Source organism: Vidua macroura, chromosome 1 (assembly GCF_024509145.1).
Source record: "Vidua macroura isolate BioBank_ID:100142 chromosome 1, ASM2450914v1, whole genome shotgun sequence".
In the NCBI taxonomy this organism is placed as follows: domain Eukaryota; kingdom Metazoa; phylum Chordata; class Aves; order Passeriformes; family Viduidae; genus Vidua; species Vidua macroura.
Genome location: NC_071571.1, coordinates 96,022,045 through 96,040,978, shown reverse-complemented (window position 1 = coordinate 96,040,978; position 18,934 = coordinate 96,022,045). Strand labels below are relative to the sequence as shown.

The window sequence follows — 18,934 nt, the reverse complement described above, 5'->3', positions numbered from 1 at the left end:
TATATGTTGGGGTTAATTTTATATGGTTGTGGGTTTTTTCTTTAAGACAGAACCTTTGCATACATGATCATAGGATAATTTCTTTGGTATTGGTCTATAAAATTCCTCAATATGACAGAATTTAATTGGTATCCAGAAGGCTTTTGCCCTGGCATTTAAATTTTTTTCTTCTTGGGTCAACTTTTTGAAGTAATACCATTCAGGCAGTTGCTATTCTTCTCAATCAATAGATTTAGAGTGTTGCCCTGATTTCTCATCTAGTTAAAATCATGTTATATCTGTTAGACATAATTGTGCATTGTTGAAAGCACAGTAAAAATGTGTCTATTCTGGGTGGTCCAATTTTAATCTAATACTTTTACAAGACAGCAACTTTGAATAGTCTGAAGTAGAAGTGCAGTAGAAACTACCTTATACATTTTACTTTACATATAGGTATGCTATGTGAGTCAAATACATAGTTCAGTGCTTTCATTCCATTCTAGTATCTTTTGGTTAAGTACACAGCACATTAATTTTGATGTGTAGGTCTCTAGTGAAAGTCCCACTACATGAAAACTGAACTGCAGTTTCTTACTGAGCTGCAGGGCGTCCTTATAGGCAAATGTACTCTTGTAGGAACAAAAATCACGTTTTGCTTGCTCCTTACTGTTAAAACCAGTTCTCCTGGAGTGAATGATGTCTGTGAAGTAAGCTCAAAGTACAGAGCCAAATGCTGCATTTACTTACATTTGTGCAGAAAATGGTATTATGAGGACATAATCTGAAGAGAATGATGTTTCTCTGATATATGCTTTCAACACACATTTTAGATTAGATATTCAATCATACCTCCAACTAAAGACCCAAATTTGACTTTCAGAATCTAAGATGGTTTTGCAGTATTGACAGCCAAGAAGAATATATTTTAATTTGCAGACTGAACAAATTTCCATGACATCATGGAAGCACAATAAATGGCTGACCTCACAATGACATTTTTCAGACTTAAATTGTACTTCTTGGAGACTTTGAGCCCAGAAAAAGCCTTAAGCTCAGCCAGTCTGACCTTCTACAGAAAACAAACTGCATAGGTGTTTTTTCTCCCAGTTTGCTCCTTACTGAACCTCCTACTTTTGACTGAATTTTGTGATCTAGAAACATATTCAGGTTTGATCTGAAAACAGGCAAATTTGCAGAACCAGCTTCTCTTCTGTGAAAGATTAATTGCTGAAGAAATTGTGCTTTATTTCTCAGTTGAATTTGACTGGAACTTGTAGTCATAGCTTTTGGTTTCGTATAGATTTTCTCCAGGTTAAGTTGTCCCTCAATGACACCTTTATTCCATGTTAAGTTACTCATGGGCCAAGCTCAAATGTAATAAGCAAAACAGAAAGGGGTTTTATTAAGTGTTTTAGAGTTTTTTTTACCCCCCTTAACTTCTATTTCTATTTATAATCACTTTGTGGCTGTTTGTTCCCTTTTTTAAATGTAGGCAGTAATACAGGAAGTAGATATTGTAGAATTAGTTTCTCCAGTGTCATAAGAGAACATTGCATCCTTACATTTGCTTGCTACTTCCTTGCTTATACAGCTAAATATAGCATGGGGCCTTTTGCTTATAGCATCACACTAGAAGTTCACATTAAACTGGTGGTCCACTAATCCCTAAATAATATTCAGTTTCACAGCTTTTCACAGCATTGGCTAAGTTGCTTGCATGCACTGTGCAAAGGTGGGAAAGCTAACATGTAATTGTGTGTGTACATGTTGTGATTGAACACGCCTGGCTTCTGCGACTGCTCTATATGATGGCAGTGTCATCGTTATTAATCATGCTGCCAATTACAGTGTTGTCTGCAAATTTTATTAGCAGGGATTTTATATATAGTTTTGGCATGCATAACAAAAGTGAATCTTTCAGACAATTATTGCTGATTCCTTTGATAAATTGGAACATTTGAAATAAGGAAGAAAATGACCATCTCTTTTTGCATGGGGGGTTGGGGCTGGGATAGGGCAAGAAGAGGCACTGTATTAGCATTAAAAAAACCTACTTTGAGCAGAGATCGTACAGACCACAGTGCCCTGGGTATGAATCCAGGCTGCAAAGCAACAGGATCTGTCCTCTAGGGAACCGTGTTGTCACTAAAATGGCTGAAGGAACTGACACGAAGGCCAGTTGGACGAAGTACCATCTGCATCTGAGATTGACAGGCAGCCTTTAGGGTCTGTTGCTATCATTTCTGACTCCAGCAACATTAGGAGTCCAGTTTCATCTTGTGCAGCCGCTAGATTCCACACCCTTTCCTAGGCTCCATCTGCACTTCTGTATCTGTGAAAATACTTTATGTGCTCCTGAGGATATACAAACAGACTCCACAGAATTGTTCAGTTACTTTATGTGGTCGTTAAAAGAAGTACAATAGGGAAAAAATTGATGTTGAAAGGAAATGCGTGTCTTCAATTAAATTCGTCCCAGCTTTTTTTAAAAATGGATGTTTTCCATGGCCTCATTTCAGCAATGTATTTGATCATGTACATAAATTTAACCTTGTGAGTCATTCTTTTGAAGTCAACGGGGGCTGCTTGTACTTAAGCCGCAAAAATGTGTAAGTACCTTGTTAAATCAGGGCCTGTGATACCTAAAGCCCAGTCTCCATCCTCACACCACTGCAGAGATGCTGTTTCTCAGACAAACTTCTCTTTTTTGCCATCTGCTCTAAGAAGAAAGGAAAGGGGGAGGGAGGAAGCCCAGGAACAATGGAGTGATTATTCTCAGTTACTGTGAAATAGATGAACTCCACCTGCTATTTCTGCCACTTAAACCTTGGCTGACACAGTGCAGCAGTGCACTGTGCACAGCAGACCCCTGCATTCCTCATGCTGCAGGCACACAGGCCCTTGTGCTGGGCCAGCACAGAGACCCCTTTGCCTGCAGCAAAGTGCTAGCCAGGAGTTCTAGAAAACATTGCAGGGAGTTTTCAGAAGCAGATCAATCCTATGAAAAATTGGTGGTTGTTGTTTTGGTTTGGTTCTTTTTTTTCCCCTTTGTTTGTTTTGCTTTTTTTTCTTCTCTAGTCAGTAAAAGGAGACACTGAGCCTCTCTTGGAAGAGCTGCTGGGGCAGACTCATAAACTGAGCAGCCTGGCTCTGCACAGCACCTATGGGGACAGTGAGGATCACAGCACAGGTGCAGAGCTGAGGCACATTTCCATGACTTTCTGTACCCTTTCCACCCATTCCTTCCAAGTCTAGCAGTTTGGACATAATTTGCAGGTTTCTGTCTAAAAGCCTCTTATTTTTTTTTTTTTCTCTTTTCTTGTAGAAGATAGAATTAAAGGAAGAATTTAAGGCAGGATGCCGTAGTTCCTTGGAATCACAGATAGGCTTACTTCTGAAAAAAAATCATGTTTTCTTTAAATTGTGGAGAGTGTTGTTTGCCATGTTTTTACTGCAAAAATACTCTGAAAATTCGCAAGTAGGTCTAGATGCCAGCACTGAGTCTATGCTTTGGTTTTTGTTCACTGTGCAGGGTTGTAAATGGCTTTACAGATTCCTCAGAGGTAAACAAGACTAGAGTACATCTCTTCTTATTTCCCTTCAGAATTTCCAATTACCCTGAATTTGCCTTTAAAAGCACTTACTTTGGCTATCGTAATGATCAATTACTTGAAACTGGGAATTTTCATTCCAATACATTGTAAATAGAATGGTGGATCTGTGGCCAAATTACAATTTGGACATGCTAGTCTGCTGAATGGAGCTCAGACACGAGCAGTAATTATCAATCTTCCATCATTTTCTGTGCTGACGCACAAGTTTTTGCTGCTTCCCTACAGGGCTCTGCTACTTTTTAGCAGCCAGCATTGGACATCTGTCACACATACTGTATGTCATAACAAATAGATCATTACAGAAAAAAATGCAAAGCTAAAAATGTAGAAAAGCAGAGAACATTACGATTATTATCCTTGGGTGTTGGTATAATACTATCAGAATAAATCCCAAACACATTTTTATTATTTTCTTTGTGAAACTGACAGTATTATAAAATCTCATTAAAGCATGCAAATGTAGTGTACTCTCTTTTATGGGCTACTTCATATTTTCTGAGTTGCAATACATGCAATCCATGGCAGTACATGAAAACGTGGCAATACATGTGGCCACCAGGTTGTTGGGCATGTGTTTTTAAATCACTGTGGGTGTGTATTTCACTCACCTTTTCTGGGTAGAGTTGAAAAGCTTTGAGCAAATACTCTGTGCAGAAGCAGCTATGGTGGCAAAGGTGTTGCTTGTCCCCAGAAGATCATTGCCTCTGTCCAGCAGAGGTCTTTACGAGCATCACAGGGAGGTGTTTGGCAGCAGTGACACAGGCAGAGCCGAGCTGGCACTGGTACATTGGAGCTGCCCTCCTGAGTTCCCACGGAAGGAGCTGTGTGCTGCTAATTCCAGCAATAGTATCGTACATCACTTGAGAATTGAAGTTGGATGCAGAGCATTGGCATTTGTATCCATGAGATTGTTTCCCCACTCACTTAAAACCTAAATAAAAGGTAGAACTTTTGCTTTTAAAGGCAAAGAGCAAGGAAAAAGAAACCCAGGTGAATGTTAGTAGTGAGAAGGATGAGAAAATGTATTGCATTTCTTGTATATATATACATAAATATACAAGTTATGTGTGTAATGCCATGTAATATCTAATGTAATATCTAATAATTATTGCAGTTTTATTATGTTAGTTTCAAGACATGACCACACTTTGGCTATGATATTTTACTGTTTTTTTATTATTTCTTGTGCAATACTGTATTGACTTGCAGCACTGAAGAGGTAAGCTTTAGCTTTTAAACTTGCAGTCTGAATTGCCAGTGCACATTATGTATTGTTATGTAGCTAGTTTGAGCTAAGTGGCAATCAGTTTATTTTATTTTAAAACCAGAAATGTAGCTAAATCTTGAATATGCAGGGAAGGATTTTTGGTTGGTTGGTTGGTTGGTTTGTTAGGGTTTTTGCTAAGTAGAAGTTGGGCAGAGTGACTGCCATTGTGGAGGTTTTGATTGAATAAGCCTGTTTGTATAATGTAATTACCACAGATTGAGGTATTTGTTTCTTTCCTGTCAAGAAAATATTGCCCATTAGGTTGTTTACCACCACCCTACTGAATAGTAGTTTTCATACAGTTTAATGACAGCAAGAAACAAAGGCAGGCTAGAGGGGTTGTATTTTGGAAAGCAGTAATGCTGAAAACAACCTGAAAGGTCACTGCATTTAACTGAGTGTGCAGGAGTTCTTGGTGCTGCAAGAAGTATCCAGGAGTTCCCAGAACTGGGTGCAACTGGAGAATGCTGAGCATGGGGAAATCCACGGCATCTATATATGCAGCACTGGTGTGAAATGCAAATGTATTCAAAGCTTAAAGCAACTGGAAGGAATGTAGGGAGAACATGATGATTCCTCAGAGTGAGTTGAAAGGAACTCTGTAGCTCTTCCATTGGAGGTCCAGGTATCAGGAAATTCTACAGCCAAGCAAGGTGTGTTGGATATGTAGCTGGATGCAGGGGGATAAGAAATAAGACAGTTTGTAAAAGGGGGAGTGATCAACTGAAGAGTAATTTGCCTACAATTTCAAAGGACTCCCTGTTGCTCTCGATCAGAAACCATGTTCTAGTATCAAAAGGGTTATAGTTTGAGAAAAGAATCACTGGGCAAATGCTTATGAACTGTGCTGTCAATGAGGTCAAGCTAAATATGACCTTGAATTTCTAAAAATCTATGGCTCTCCTTTTCTAGTGTAATTACATTATTGTAATTTTGATTTAAAGAGTTTTTCAAATTAGATAGCATTTTCTGTGAAAGAAATACCTGCAAACGTTTGATGAATAACTGAGGTTAAGAATCTACAATAGTGCATATTGCTTCATTGAGAAGTTTGCTTTCATCATAATTGCTTTTATTTCTGGAAGAAAGTATCTGGAGACTTTGCTATTTTTCAGTCAAAATGCTGCAATTTCTCTGTACTTGCAGGTTGCATAGCAGGGTATAAAGGTTGCAGAAGACCTTCAGAATGCTGTCTATATGAGAGTGAACTTGATTCATACTGACAAACAGGGAAAAAAATAGAAATCTTTTCAATCAGTTGGTTCTATCACTGTGTTTGTTTTTATGTTGTAAATAGTGATGTCAATGGAGCTGCCATAAGTCCTTTATGTTGCATGTATTTTTCTGCAGAGAGGATTTTTATACCTAATGTGCTGGAGAAGACCTTTTGAAAAAGGTTTGTTTTGTGCAAATAAGAGTCCTACAAGGTGCTAAATTTTTTAAAACTTAGTGGACTAGATAATTAACATTTTGCCTCATTTGCACCTCTGAAACCTTCCATTTCCATGTCTTGCAGTAAGTATCTTTCTGAAAATGTCAGGCACTACATAATGGAAGAGAGTTCTAATTTCAGTTTCTTATTAGTAAATAGGAAAAAAAATTGATTACTTCCTGCAATATTTCATTTAGCTGTTTAATACAATGCTAATGTATTGTCATGTAAATAACCCTTAAAAATATAGACACATTCCTATTCTGTATGGGCAAATTTAAGAAATTTGTAAATTCCTCTTATTTCATGATTTTTATCCAAAACACCACATAAAAGACAAGGGCAGCAAACAGCTTGGTACTGAGCAGCCACAGGTCTGCAGTTAAGTACTGAACTTGGCCGTTTACAGAGGCTGCTTGAACCAGGGCTGCTGGCTGAGGGGAGTGCAGAGCACAACCTGCTGAATCCAGCCACGAGGCTGGGGATAAGTCCCTCTGCACGGAGAAGGGATGCCCAAATCAGCTTGTACTGGTTGCTAGTGAGACCGGCTGGCTGAGCTCTGCAAGACTGAAAATAAGGAAGAGATGATGGCGGAATAGTAAATGAAGACAGCACTTACCGAGGGGACCTTCAGGCTGACTATTTTCCCCCCAGCACAGATTTGCTCCAAGACTCATTGTTCCACACATTTCCCTGCTGCTGACTTTGAACTCCCATCTCTGCCACCTGCAAAGTGCATGTCTCTGCTCTGCCATCCCAGACCCCTGAATAATGCTATAATGCTGCTGTTTACAGTGGGGTAGGCCTAATTTTGCTGAGGAATTCAGTCTTTTGCACATTACAGCTTGCCAATGCAACTGAGAAAATGTCTTCATAGGGGCACTTATACTACCTTTTAGGGGCTAAAGGAACAACTGTACTTTTTGGGTTAAGGAGGAAGGCAATTATGAGGCTTCTGTCCCTTCCACCAGAGGCATGATTTTCCCAGTCTTCTGTAGAAACTGGGCACTCTGTTTCTTGCCCTTAGCACAATGCCATGGTGGTTTGTTCTGTTTTGGTTTTTTTTTGTAAAAGAAGAAGCATATATATCTAAGGATAGGAGAAGGAAGGCAAAGTAAACAGAGGCAACAGATTGTCCGTTTGAGAAAGTGTCTGGCTATTTTATACAACTCCTAACCTTCCAATTTATTTGACTCACCCAACAAAGTGGATCAATGGTGCTAAGAAGCAAGGGTGCAGATGGCTGTGGAATGGGGCATCCGGCTTCCTTGTCACAGGATGATGCCTGTGCAGGCTCAGTGACCACTGAAAACTTGAATAAATTGTTTGTAATTGTAATTGGAGCATCCGAAATAAGGAGAGACAGAGGACTGGTACTGGTCAGCATGGAGAAAAGACTTGGGGGATATCATCAGTATGCACACATATCTGAAGGGAAGCTCTAAAGAAGAGCTGAGAAGTTCTGTCTCAGTGTTGCCCAGAGAGAGAACAAGAGGCAGTTGGTTCAAATAGGAAGACAGGAGGTTTCCTCTGAACATCAGGAAACACAATTCCATTGTTAGGGTGACTTAGCACTGGCACAGGCAGCCCAGGGAGGGTGGGAAATACCTTTGGAGATCTTCAGAAGCTGCCTAAAAATGTTCCTGGGCAACTGGCCATGAGTTGTCCTTCCTGAGCAGCAGGGATGGACTAGACAATCTTGAGATGATCCAATCATCAAAATTCAATCTCTTTGAACTTTAGGCATACTGTGATTCTGTGACTAAGGTACCATTTTACAACTGACAAATTTACAATTTCCAGTTTATGATCCTTGAATATGCAGCAGCCTTTAATGTCTTGAGAGCAGAAAAAGGTACCTGGTTGGTAGGAATGGACTCGTAACGGACAACATGGAATGTGCAGCTAAAACAGCAATGAGAACGCATCGTTTTGTGATGAAAATTAGAAACAAATGCCCTTTTTTGTCTTTTTCCAGAAGAGGTTTTCTGTTCATCTTAAGCAGTAGCTACATTTCTGAGGAGAATCTTAGCATCTGTCTCCCTTATTTCAAAGTGTTATCCTTTACAGAAATGTGAGAGCTCGCCTGAATATGGAAAGTAGTGAAAATATATCAGTCTTTCGCAGAGGAGGTCATGCAGGTTTGTTGCATGGGAAGCTCCTCATATTTCCCGTTCATCTGCAACATACCTTAGCAACATGTTCCATCTCCTCTTTTGCTCTGTATAGCACTGACAAGACACTGAAAAATCCATACAGGCCTCCCTCTTCCCTGTAATAGGGTTTTTGTGGGGTTTGCATCAAGTCTCAAACTTTTCTTCACATCTAATAAGAAGACCTACTGCAAGACCTGAAATAAAAAGAAAATTTTTATTGTGTTTCTCTACATCAGAATTAAATGTAAAGTCATTGACTGTAGCTTTAGACTGATTTAGTCTCTCTCAGGAATCTCTCTTCCTGTTACTTAAGAGCATGGACAAATTGACAGAAATACTTAGATTTGATTTTAAAAATGGATCATAAGGATGAAAACATGCTTACATGAAGCAATGATAATAGTAATTTAACTTAGAAACCTCTACTGTAGCTTTACTGAAAAACAGGCTAGTCTCCTAAAACCTGCATTTATTTGTTTGGGGCTGTAATTCAGACTGGAACTCAAAAACCAGAAAGACTTTCCTCAAACAATTTTTGTTGTGCTGGGCTCTGTTTTCCAAATTTCAGAACAAAGGAAATCTGTATTTCAAGGTTTATAAACACCTGGAAGTGAATCTTATAATACAAGTCCTGTCAAAATCTTAACTATCATCACTATTGCAACATTACAATGTTTTAGTTGTATTCTTGTCATGAGATAGCTTTAATAAAAATACAATGCTGTTTAAAGTCACAGACCTCTGTGTTTGCTCATATGATATGATGTAACTACACACACTATGTGTTGGTGGGGGTGTTTTGTGTCAGACATACTTTGTGTCAGACATACATGCTTATATAGTACATGGGATAAGATTCCTAATAAAACAAACATCCAAAACACACTGAATAATTAAAAAACATTTTTTATGCAGTACACTTTTGTCCTAGCATATTTAAAGGTATCACTTGGCTTCAAAGGTGCTTGGATTTGCCAGTTGTTACCATCATGGTTTACCTTATGATGGCAATTGCTGCTTTGCAACCTAATATGAGGGGCCATTTGTAATGCCTTGTGATCCCACAATTCTGATTTCTGATTAAGCCTTCCTGGCCTTGTTACATGGAAAAATATGGGTTTAAATTTTTTATATCTGTATGTTGGTGTGTTCAGTGACAGATTTTTACTGATGACTGAATAAATGAGGCTTCAGGATTGCTCTATTTAAAGTGGCTGGAGCAATTTCCAAATCAAAGGAGATAGAACTGGCCTTTTATGGCTTGAACAGGCTGGGTTTTCTTCACAACTCTTACATAGGTCTCCACAGATCCTTTATATATTTCACAGAAATATTTCAAAGTAAAAAGTTTTATATATTTCCTTAGCATAGTATGAGAGCTGAGCTAAAAGAACACAGATATTTTATTTCAGATTCGTATGCTCTGCTTTAATCTACTGCCCTTTAAAGTATAAGCCATGATAGAAGGTTACCAGGTTGTCTCCTGCTTCCATTGCAGTATACACTACCTTTTTTTCTTTTTTTATAAAATACATATTTCATTTTAGCAACATTTATGAGCACTGTAACTTTTTAGGGGATGAATCCTGAAAGATGCTGAGGACTAATATTTTCTGTATTTCTCAGTGATAAGTGTCTTCTCTGACATTGTCAGGCATCTGATCATTATACCAGTATATAGCAGATGGACATGACAGAGGGTGAGCTTTGGCAGCACCGTAAGGCAGATACCAACTTTGCTATGACCATTTCCGAGGGAGAGACAAGCATTCCAGCAGAACTTCAAGCTGCTACTTCCAGTTTATTTTGGAGGTCCTTTTTTTAGGTGCCTGTTACTGTGGAATTTCTATCAGTGATGGGATATAACCAGCTGCCCAAAATGCTACATTTGTCATACTTGAGTATTTGTGAAGTATTATGAATTTATGTATAAATACCACTCATGTAGTTTGCATGAGTGTTTGTACTTTTTTTCAGTAAGGCTGAATTGCTGTTCTTACTTTGGCAATAATAATAGTATATGCTAGTAAGAAGGTCTAAACAATAAACAAAACACCGTAGCAATGGTACACATGGACAGTTCTGTTCTTTTGAGTCAAAAATAAAGATACTGACTCTTTCTGATTGAAATAAATGGAGCAGCAGTGTATCTTATGTAGGATTAATCACTAAGTTTGAGTAAGTAGGAAATTCTAATGCAAAATAATTTTGTAATGAGACTGGAAAATTTTAAAGAATAGAAATTAAAAATTACTGCCATATGGATCTCTCTGTGAATAAGGGAAATATGAAATATTTTCTTTTTTTTTCAGAAATATGATTATAAATATTGCTTTGAAATGTGTTAAACTAATTGTATATGTAATCTGACTTTTATGCATGAAAACTCCATTACTTTCACAAAAGCTGTGTTTAAGATGTAAACCAGAATCTGTGTGTTTTTTCAAAAATATGTAAACTTGAGCAACTCAATTCTCTTTCCTAGGAACAGTTCACGCAACAAGGTGAAAGTTGGTGGAACATACTTGCAAAAATCATTCACAGCATCTCCTGTTGAATTTAGGAACTTTGTAGGAAAGGTTCATGTGAGCTCCATTGGGAATATTAAAGGCATTTGTGTATTTCAGTTTTGCTAAGGAAATACTTTTGCTTAATTTCTGTCTATCACTGACTACCATGGGCAAAATACAAATTCTGTAAATGTAACAAATCAATCATTCTGGTTCAGATGTAATGTTCAGTTAGGCTGAAACAGCTTTGGGAGCCTTCATGCAAAGGACAACATTTATGCAAAACTTAAGAGGATGCAAAAAATCTACAGATAATGAAAAATGAGTAATGACTACTGATTTTCTGTTGTAACACTAAGTTTTATTTTAACCGCTGGTAGAAAATAAATACATATTTTTTTTCTTTTTTTTTTTTCTATTGCTGTTTAGGTCTAACTGTGCAGAAAATATCCGTAAACACATCTTGCATACGGGAAAGCATGAAGGAGTAAAAATGTATAACTGTCCTAGGTGTGACTATGGAACAAATATCCCTGTGGAGTTTCGGAACCACTTGAAAGAACTACACCCAGACATAGAAAATCCTGATCTGGCATACTTGCATGCTGGTAAGGTCCTTCCTCCCTTTGCTTACAAATTCTTTTCTAAATGCGTGTGCTTAAATGATTGTAATAACAAAACAAGAAGTTATTGTCATTTATTCTGAAGAAGAACATGGTTTTAACATGGGTTTAATCCTCTTCAAGTTTTACAGGGTTAAAGATAATGCATTAAGCACTGAAATCTATTCATGTTACACAAACAAATCTTGCAGTTCAATAAACATCAGAAATGCATGCTATTTTGATGCCTCATTTTGAAATCTAACTGAACTTTTAGGGAGAAATATTTTTTAACATTTTTATTAAGTCCCTCTGCCTATGCTATTCCCCCAAGAACAGAAAAACAAAATTCCATAGGAAATACAGTGGCAAATTAATGCACTGCTTTAAAAATTCTTAGATTTCACTACAAAAATGTAGACTGTTCCTCATTAAAAAGATACAACAGCAGAGCTCAAGCAACAACTTAGATGTATCTTTTCAGGCTTTATGTTAGAGAGCACACACATGGAAGTCACTGGACGAATGCAAAAGAAAAATATTGCTTTGGAAAAAGGAATTAAAAGAAAAAAGATGTGGTGTTTTCTGTTTAGGAACAAGCTTTTTTGGTTTTTATTTGCTTTTGGGGTTTTTTTTTAATAGATTCTACAGTTCAGAGTGGAAGGCAGAAAATTAATGGAAGCATCAAATTAGGAGAAAAATAAAGAGTTCAATGGTATGAGGTTAGGAGAAATAATACAAAATTAGTGTGGAGCTTGAATGAAATGTGATCTTAATGCAGGAGAGGCAGATAACTTAGACATCACTGAGTGGAAAGACAAGTCAGAGCAGTGGGAAAAAAGAACAGATGGTGAGAAGAAAGAGTTAGGGAATCCAGAGGAGGAAGAAACTATGTGGGCCAAAGTCTCCCTGAGATGCAAATTAATCTTCCACTGAATTACTACTATTAGTACTCCTGTGTCAGATTTGAATCTTGTGTAAGGAATTAATATCATATTTTTATACCCTTATATCTGTAAAAAAGCAGAACCTGGAGAGTTTTCATGCAGCTTCATGCTATATGTACACTGTAGTTATTTTAAAACCTCTCAGTCTTCTCAAAATGACTGCTTGCTTTCCTGACTAGAGGCAGTGTATTATTTGTACCATATATTTCTATTTGCCAAGTATTCCACTTCATTTTGGAACCAATCATCATGTCATGTCAGCATATGGTGGATAATATCTGGATGTGCAAACAAAATGCCAGTTGGCAGAATACCAATTTCAAAATAGGTCAGAAAACTGATCACATTTTACCATAGTTCTCACTAAAGCAAATGAATATTCAACTCAGAGCTTAAATCCAGACACTATTGGATTTTTACTACAATAATCCCACTTAATATGAAAAAATCAAATGCTCTCAATAGGCAGATAGATATAACAGAGAGCTATAACAGTGATAGAATCAGTAACATTCCAAAATTACAAACATTTTATGTACATTTTCCCATTATTAGTTCAAGACTATATCTGGATAAATCAATTGTTCATTGCAGCATGCTGTGGTTAAAACTGTTCAGCTTGCTTGTCTTGGTAACACAGGAAAACAGTCATCAGAGTGTTGTATCCAAATGATATTTCTTTTCTATACATTCACTCTTAAACTGTAGAAATCCTCTTGCACTAAACAGGGTGCTGTGCAAATATATTAGGACTAGCAAGAACAGATTGTCACCTAATTATTGTCAGGCTCGCCTAGGACTAGTATGGAACAAAAGTCTTGAAACATTGTTTGCTTAATTCCATTGCAGAAAGGATGATACTGTATTTTCCTTTCAAAAAGAAACCCTATTAAAGAGAAACCTGGGTGATAATTGTGTATTCATACCACAGTTAAATTAAGGGAAGTTTATTTTCTTCTTTTCAATCCATTTCTGACTGCTGGACATCTGAGAGTTAAAGGTTTTAGAGAAGGTTTTTAGAGGAATGAAGGACATCTCCTGTGCCCTGGCTAACATCCCTTATAAAAATAAGATTTGTTCTGTGTCTGGTTCACAGTTACTGATGACTTATTGGTCATTGGCTGCACCCACAGAGAATCTACAACACGACATAGAGCCCCTTAGGATGATAGGAGTATGAAAGTGTCATACAAGATTGATTTTTTTTTTTTTAACTTAAACATATTTGTCTGTCTTTTATGTTCTAATATTGCTTTGTAACAGGAAAGCTGGCCTTTTGCTTCTTTGAGCAAATAGAATAAGTTTCTTCACTGGCAAAGAGACAGATACCAACTCAAGCCACTTTGCAGGACAGGCAGAAATTCCTTCACCACAGCTCATCAAGAGTGGAGCTGTGGGGTACCTTTAGGATGTGACTGGGAGTAAAAGTCAAGTCTGTTTCTTGTCTGTGAAATTAAGATTGACAGTTGGATTTCTAATTTAAATTTAATGTTCTTTATAATTGTTACGGGAAGAGTGGAAGCTTCAGACAAGCCTTAGCCTCAGATTTTGGCAACAGTTTAAGTTCAAGGAATCACCCTGGTCTGCAAGTTCTAATGACTGCAAGTCAGATCTGTTTATAAAATGAATTATTTATTAAACAGAAAAGAGATAGCAGGTGAAAGATCTTAATCAGGATAATTTACTACACAGTATAAAACTAAAAAGAACTACTAGTAGATTACAACATAACATAAAAATGCACAATATCAAGGTACCTGTATTAGAGCTAGGAAAAGAAATAGTATTGATTAGGAGTCAAATCTAACTTATCACTGAAATCATGGTAATGTGCACATTCCTTCACTTAATCCCTGGGGAGTAACCACAAAGCAGGCATCTCTACTCATGGGAGAAACTTCACACATTTCCAGGGAAATGCATAGAAAATTTCTGCTTTGTGGAAGTTTGGTGTGGCTCTTACAGTTTTAAAGTGGATATCTGTCTGTCAAAAATCCAGCTTATCTTTCCAGTTCTCACTTCCATTAGTAAGACGTTTATTGGCAGTTGGGAGATGTTAACCCCATGGTGCCAAAATAACTCACTGTAAGACAGCTTGTCCTGTTTGAATTACCTGGCTGGTTAACAAACAACAGATAAGCTCTGGTGGGGGTGAGATGCCCTGCTACAATAATATAATGTTCTAATATTAGTTTCTAGTTAGCTTTCTTTGGCAGCTGCTATACTGCTTTATAGGGTCAGTGGCAGTAAGGAGCTTGAGGAAGCTGCATTTCTAAGGGAGAGGCTGTGGAAGATGGAAGGCAAAAGAAGTTGGCTTTTACATATGTAAGGATGATACTGTAATTGCAAGGTGATAGCACTTCTGATGTAAATTGATGTATAGAAATGCCAGCAAACCAGGTCTTCAGATTGTCTTTCTTCTTTTTGCTGTAGGCTCCCTCTGTCACAGAGGGAGTTATTTAACAATACAACTATATTCCTTATAAATCTTAGATATTTTAAAACAATAACAGTCTGGATTATACTTTTGTCTTTAAATTTTAAAATTTATTAAACTTGAGCAACAGGCCTTTAATGCACACAAGCCAACAAAGATATATGCAGTGCACATAAAATCATGAATTTAATTTTCTAGGCCACACTTCAAATACTAGTTTATGCCTTTAACCTTAATTTTTATATGAATCATCCAAGCTGTTTTTTAAAATGTCTGTGTGTTGTTCTGTAGGAATTTGATGCCTATTTCTTGATATACTCTGATCCATTTTCTCAAGGTCTGTGTTAAAATTGAAATTTTGTTGGAAAAAAGGCCAGGAATTCAGAGAATGTTATCCATTATCCACATTGTGAATTTATTTTCTTTTTAAAACCACATTTAAGACACTGATAAATCTTACAGCTCTTCTAAGAATGGAGTTTGGCTTACTAGCAAGCTCAGGAATCCTGCAGGTAATGTTTAAGTGATAGAAATTTGGTTCTAGTAGAAGCTCTTTATGTAGATTCTTGTTGTCCATGTGCAAATCTGAATGTATGTCATTACAAATAGAAAATTAATGCAATAGATGAGCAAATTGTCATATCATGTTGGTGACTATAATTTTAGTGATTTTTCTAAAAATGGTATTATTTGATTTTTTAAAAAAACAGTTTCTTACTGTAGGCTTGTCTGAATTGTGAGTCTCAAAGCAAGCTGAAGAAATATTTTGATTCTTGTGTGCATTGCATTTCCAAAATTCTTGAATGTGTTTTATTCTAACTGATGCTACATTGCAATACTGAGTTGAACTGAACCTGAATACTTTGTCAAGTGGGACAGGAGAAGGTCTGTACCTGTGCTAGATCTGGCAAGGGATCAGTATTCCAGTTTTCTTTCTTGGTGCTTTGTCTGCTTTGGAGCAGCATCACTTGGTAGTGATAATTTCAGTTAGAACTAAATGTTCATCATTTAGGAGCTCTTGTCTTACAAACATTATGATACATTTATGATGCATTATTTATGTCCAAACAGTGTAATATCTATGCCTGAACATCTCCACTATTCCAATAGCTACAGAGTTCGTGGCATCTCAGTGTGCCATAGTAGCCTTCTGTGGATACTAAACTGGTCATAAGCAAAAAGCTCTTCAGAGAGAAGAGAAGCAATTTGCTCATTATTGGTTTTGTGATAATGTTGAAAGTTATGCAGTGGTACTGAGGTGTTTTTTTCCATATCGTTATTCCCATGCTGCACTGTAAAAAGTGGAGATGATTTTCAAGAATGAATACAACCCTAGAAATCAGAGTAACCCAGTTTTTCACTGAGCGAAAATATAATGGTCCTGCTTTTTGTACAAGTTTCCTCATGTGCAAAATAGGTGTGATGCTTCCATAGTTTGTCACAAAGCTCTTGCTGGAAAATAGCTTCATGACAGTCAACTATGTGGTTAGGGAACTGCTTAAGACATTGAACAGAAAATTTGGTGATGTTTAATTTAGAATTAGCAGTCATGCCAAATACTTCTTGGAAGTCATTTTTGTAAAAAAGAAATCAGTGAAGCCAGCTCAGTTCACTGTACTCTTTGGTAGGGTTTTTTTTCCTGTGACAGTAATACTATACTTGCAAAGCACTCAAGTTTTCCAGTGTATGGTGAGAGTCTAGCCCCATGAGCAGGAGTAGAGGATCTCTTACTCCTATGGATGCTGACAGAGCTAAAAGTGTGAGCTGCTTCCCCGCTCTGTACAGACATGTTTTGGGGAATGCTTGGAAGTACAGCTTTGTGTGCCTGTGCCTCTGTGAAAATTATAGGTGCCTCTGGGGTTGGGCATTCACAGAACAAAGATTGTGACGATTGTGTTTTGGCAGTTGGCTGCCTACATGGTGATTGAACGCTTAGTGTTCATGAAGAGTTACATAATTCATGACCAAATGATAGATAGGTACTTGATTATAGTCTATGAGTTGCTTCACAGGGAGAAAATATCAGACATGAGCTACTCTTAGTCTAGCTGAGAAAAGCCAAAGAAAAATCAGTAACTGAAAGCATAGTCAGACAAATTGAAATGAGAAACAAGGTGCAAACACTTAAATATGAGGTCAATTGAGCTCTGGCAGCAACTAGCAAAAGAAATTATTCTTGTTCTGTTCCTTTGAGCCTTGAGAAGACTGAATGTCTTTCTGGAATAGAGGTTTTAGGAGGGCCTGAGGATTGCTGGGTTCACTGCAAAATGTAAAGGGGCTTTGATATACCAGAAGTCAGACAATTATCTAATAATCCTTTCTGCTCTCAAGTCTTTAAACAGTGTTAATCCACAGCCTCCTGTTAGGGGCTGTGTTTGTGAATCTAAAGTGTTTGTGTGTTGTGATAGCAGTGGAATAGCTGAGGAGACAGGTAAGTCCCCCAAAGTGTTCTTTCTTAGAGAGGCAACATTCACATCATCAGTGCTAAATTCTTATTCTCTTTGAGCCTGAAGTGGAAATACACTCACTTAAACCGTTTGTTTCTGGTATGTCAATAAATCCCTGATAAAATATCTTGTAACATACATTTATTTATTTGTTTAAGATGTTTAAAGTATCCATATAAAATTCTGCTCTTTTCCCTGTCAGTTCCCTTACTGTATTATTGTCTGCTCTTTCATATATGTTTGAAAAGTATTTTTGCAAACTTTAAGTGCACTTTTCGAAAGGCTATGCTTTCCACACATTTCTCTTTCAGTTTCTTTAGCTTTTGAGGAACAGGGCTGTACCAGCAACCTTCAGCATGATTGCATCATCAACAAGGGACCAAATTGTGATCCTATCAGTTGTAAGAGTTGCAATATTCATGAATGGAATTCTGAAAGTTCAAATAGTTAATCCTAAATAAAATTGTGATCTTTATCCCACTTGACAGCTACATTTATCAAATTATTAAGAGAAAAAATTGATTGCTAAAAGTTATGGTGTGATCTATTATGTGATTTTATCAAGGTATAACTGTATTACCAAGTGGAAACTGCAGACTTATTCAGAATGTGAATTGGACACACAGAACCTGATAATGTAGCAATTATGTCAGTGTCCTAGTGCTTTGCTACTTCTAAATATTTTTTTGCTACTCCTGTCTTTTGCATTGTTTGATTCTTTAGTAGAAAATATAGAGTTAAAAAAATAGGAAAAATGACATAATAAAAGCCTGTTTGCTTTTCTACTCTCTGAATTTATCAAACTGCAAAAATAAAAATCAGTAAATGCTATTTATTGATGAAGCAGTGGAAATACAAGTCAGTTAAGTACTTATGCAAACTTGTATACTTATGTAAAACCTTCAAAGAATAGATACACAGTTTTGTTTGCAAGAGTATTTAACTTTTTTTTGAATAGTTAATATTCTTAGTCTTTATCACTGTTTAAATAAAACACTTTAAATGCTGTCATTTGAAGTGATATTAAAATTGTCATTTCTAGATTTAAACAAATCAAGTGCAAGCTTTTACAGCAGTGGAATATTGCTTGGGTTTCTAGTTAGATAAAGCATTATTTTTGGTGGCTGGTATACTTTAAAAAAAGAAAAAAGCAGCAGCAGCAGCTCTGCTTTAAACAGGTTTGCTCTTGTCATAGCTATTAGTACCAGTCTTTCAATAGCATGTCATGTTGATTGGCAGACACTCCCTTTCCTCTTTTGTGAAGAATAATAATTTTAGTATGTGCTTGAAATAAAAACCTAGTATAAATGATTTTCTGTTTGTAAAGGAGAAAGCCAGGTTTTTTTAACATATGTAGATTATGTATTATTGTGTTTCAGGAAAGATTAATCTATGTTCAAAAAAAAACAAGTAATTTTTTTTAGAACTGTCATTTATTAAAAGGCATTGTATACCTAGCAGAGCTTCCATAACCAGTATATTTATCTGGGTGGTCATGACATCAAAGTTGGTTCTTTCCAGGTAGCAGGTGAAGTAGAAA

General features: G+C 36.8%; 1 protein-coding gene across 1 annotated transcript in view; it reads left to right on the top strand.

The window, feature by feature from the left end:
* Positions 1-18,934, top strand: part of ZNF407 (zinc finger protein 407) — a 335,893-nt gene that overhangs the window by 225,855 nt on the left and 91,104 nt on the right. The window contains exon 8 of the mRNA XM_053970151.1: positions 11,391-11,569. Within this exon, the coding sequence (XP_053826126.1) occupies positions 11,391-11,569 (179 nt within the window). The remainder of the gene's footprint in view (positions 1-11,390; positions 11,570-18,934) is intronic.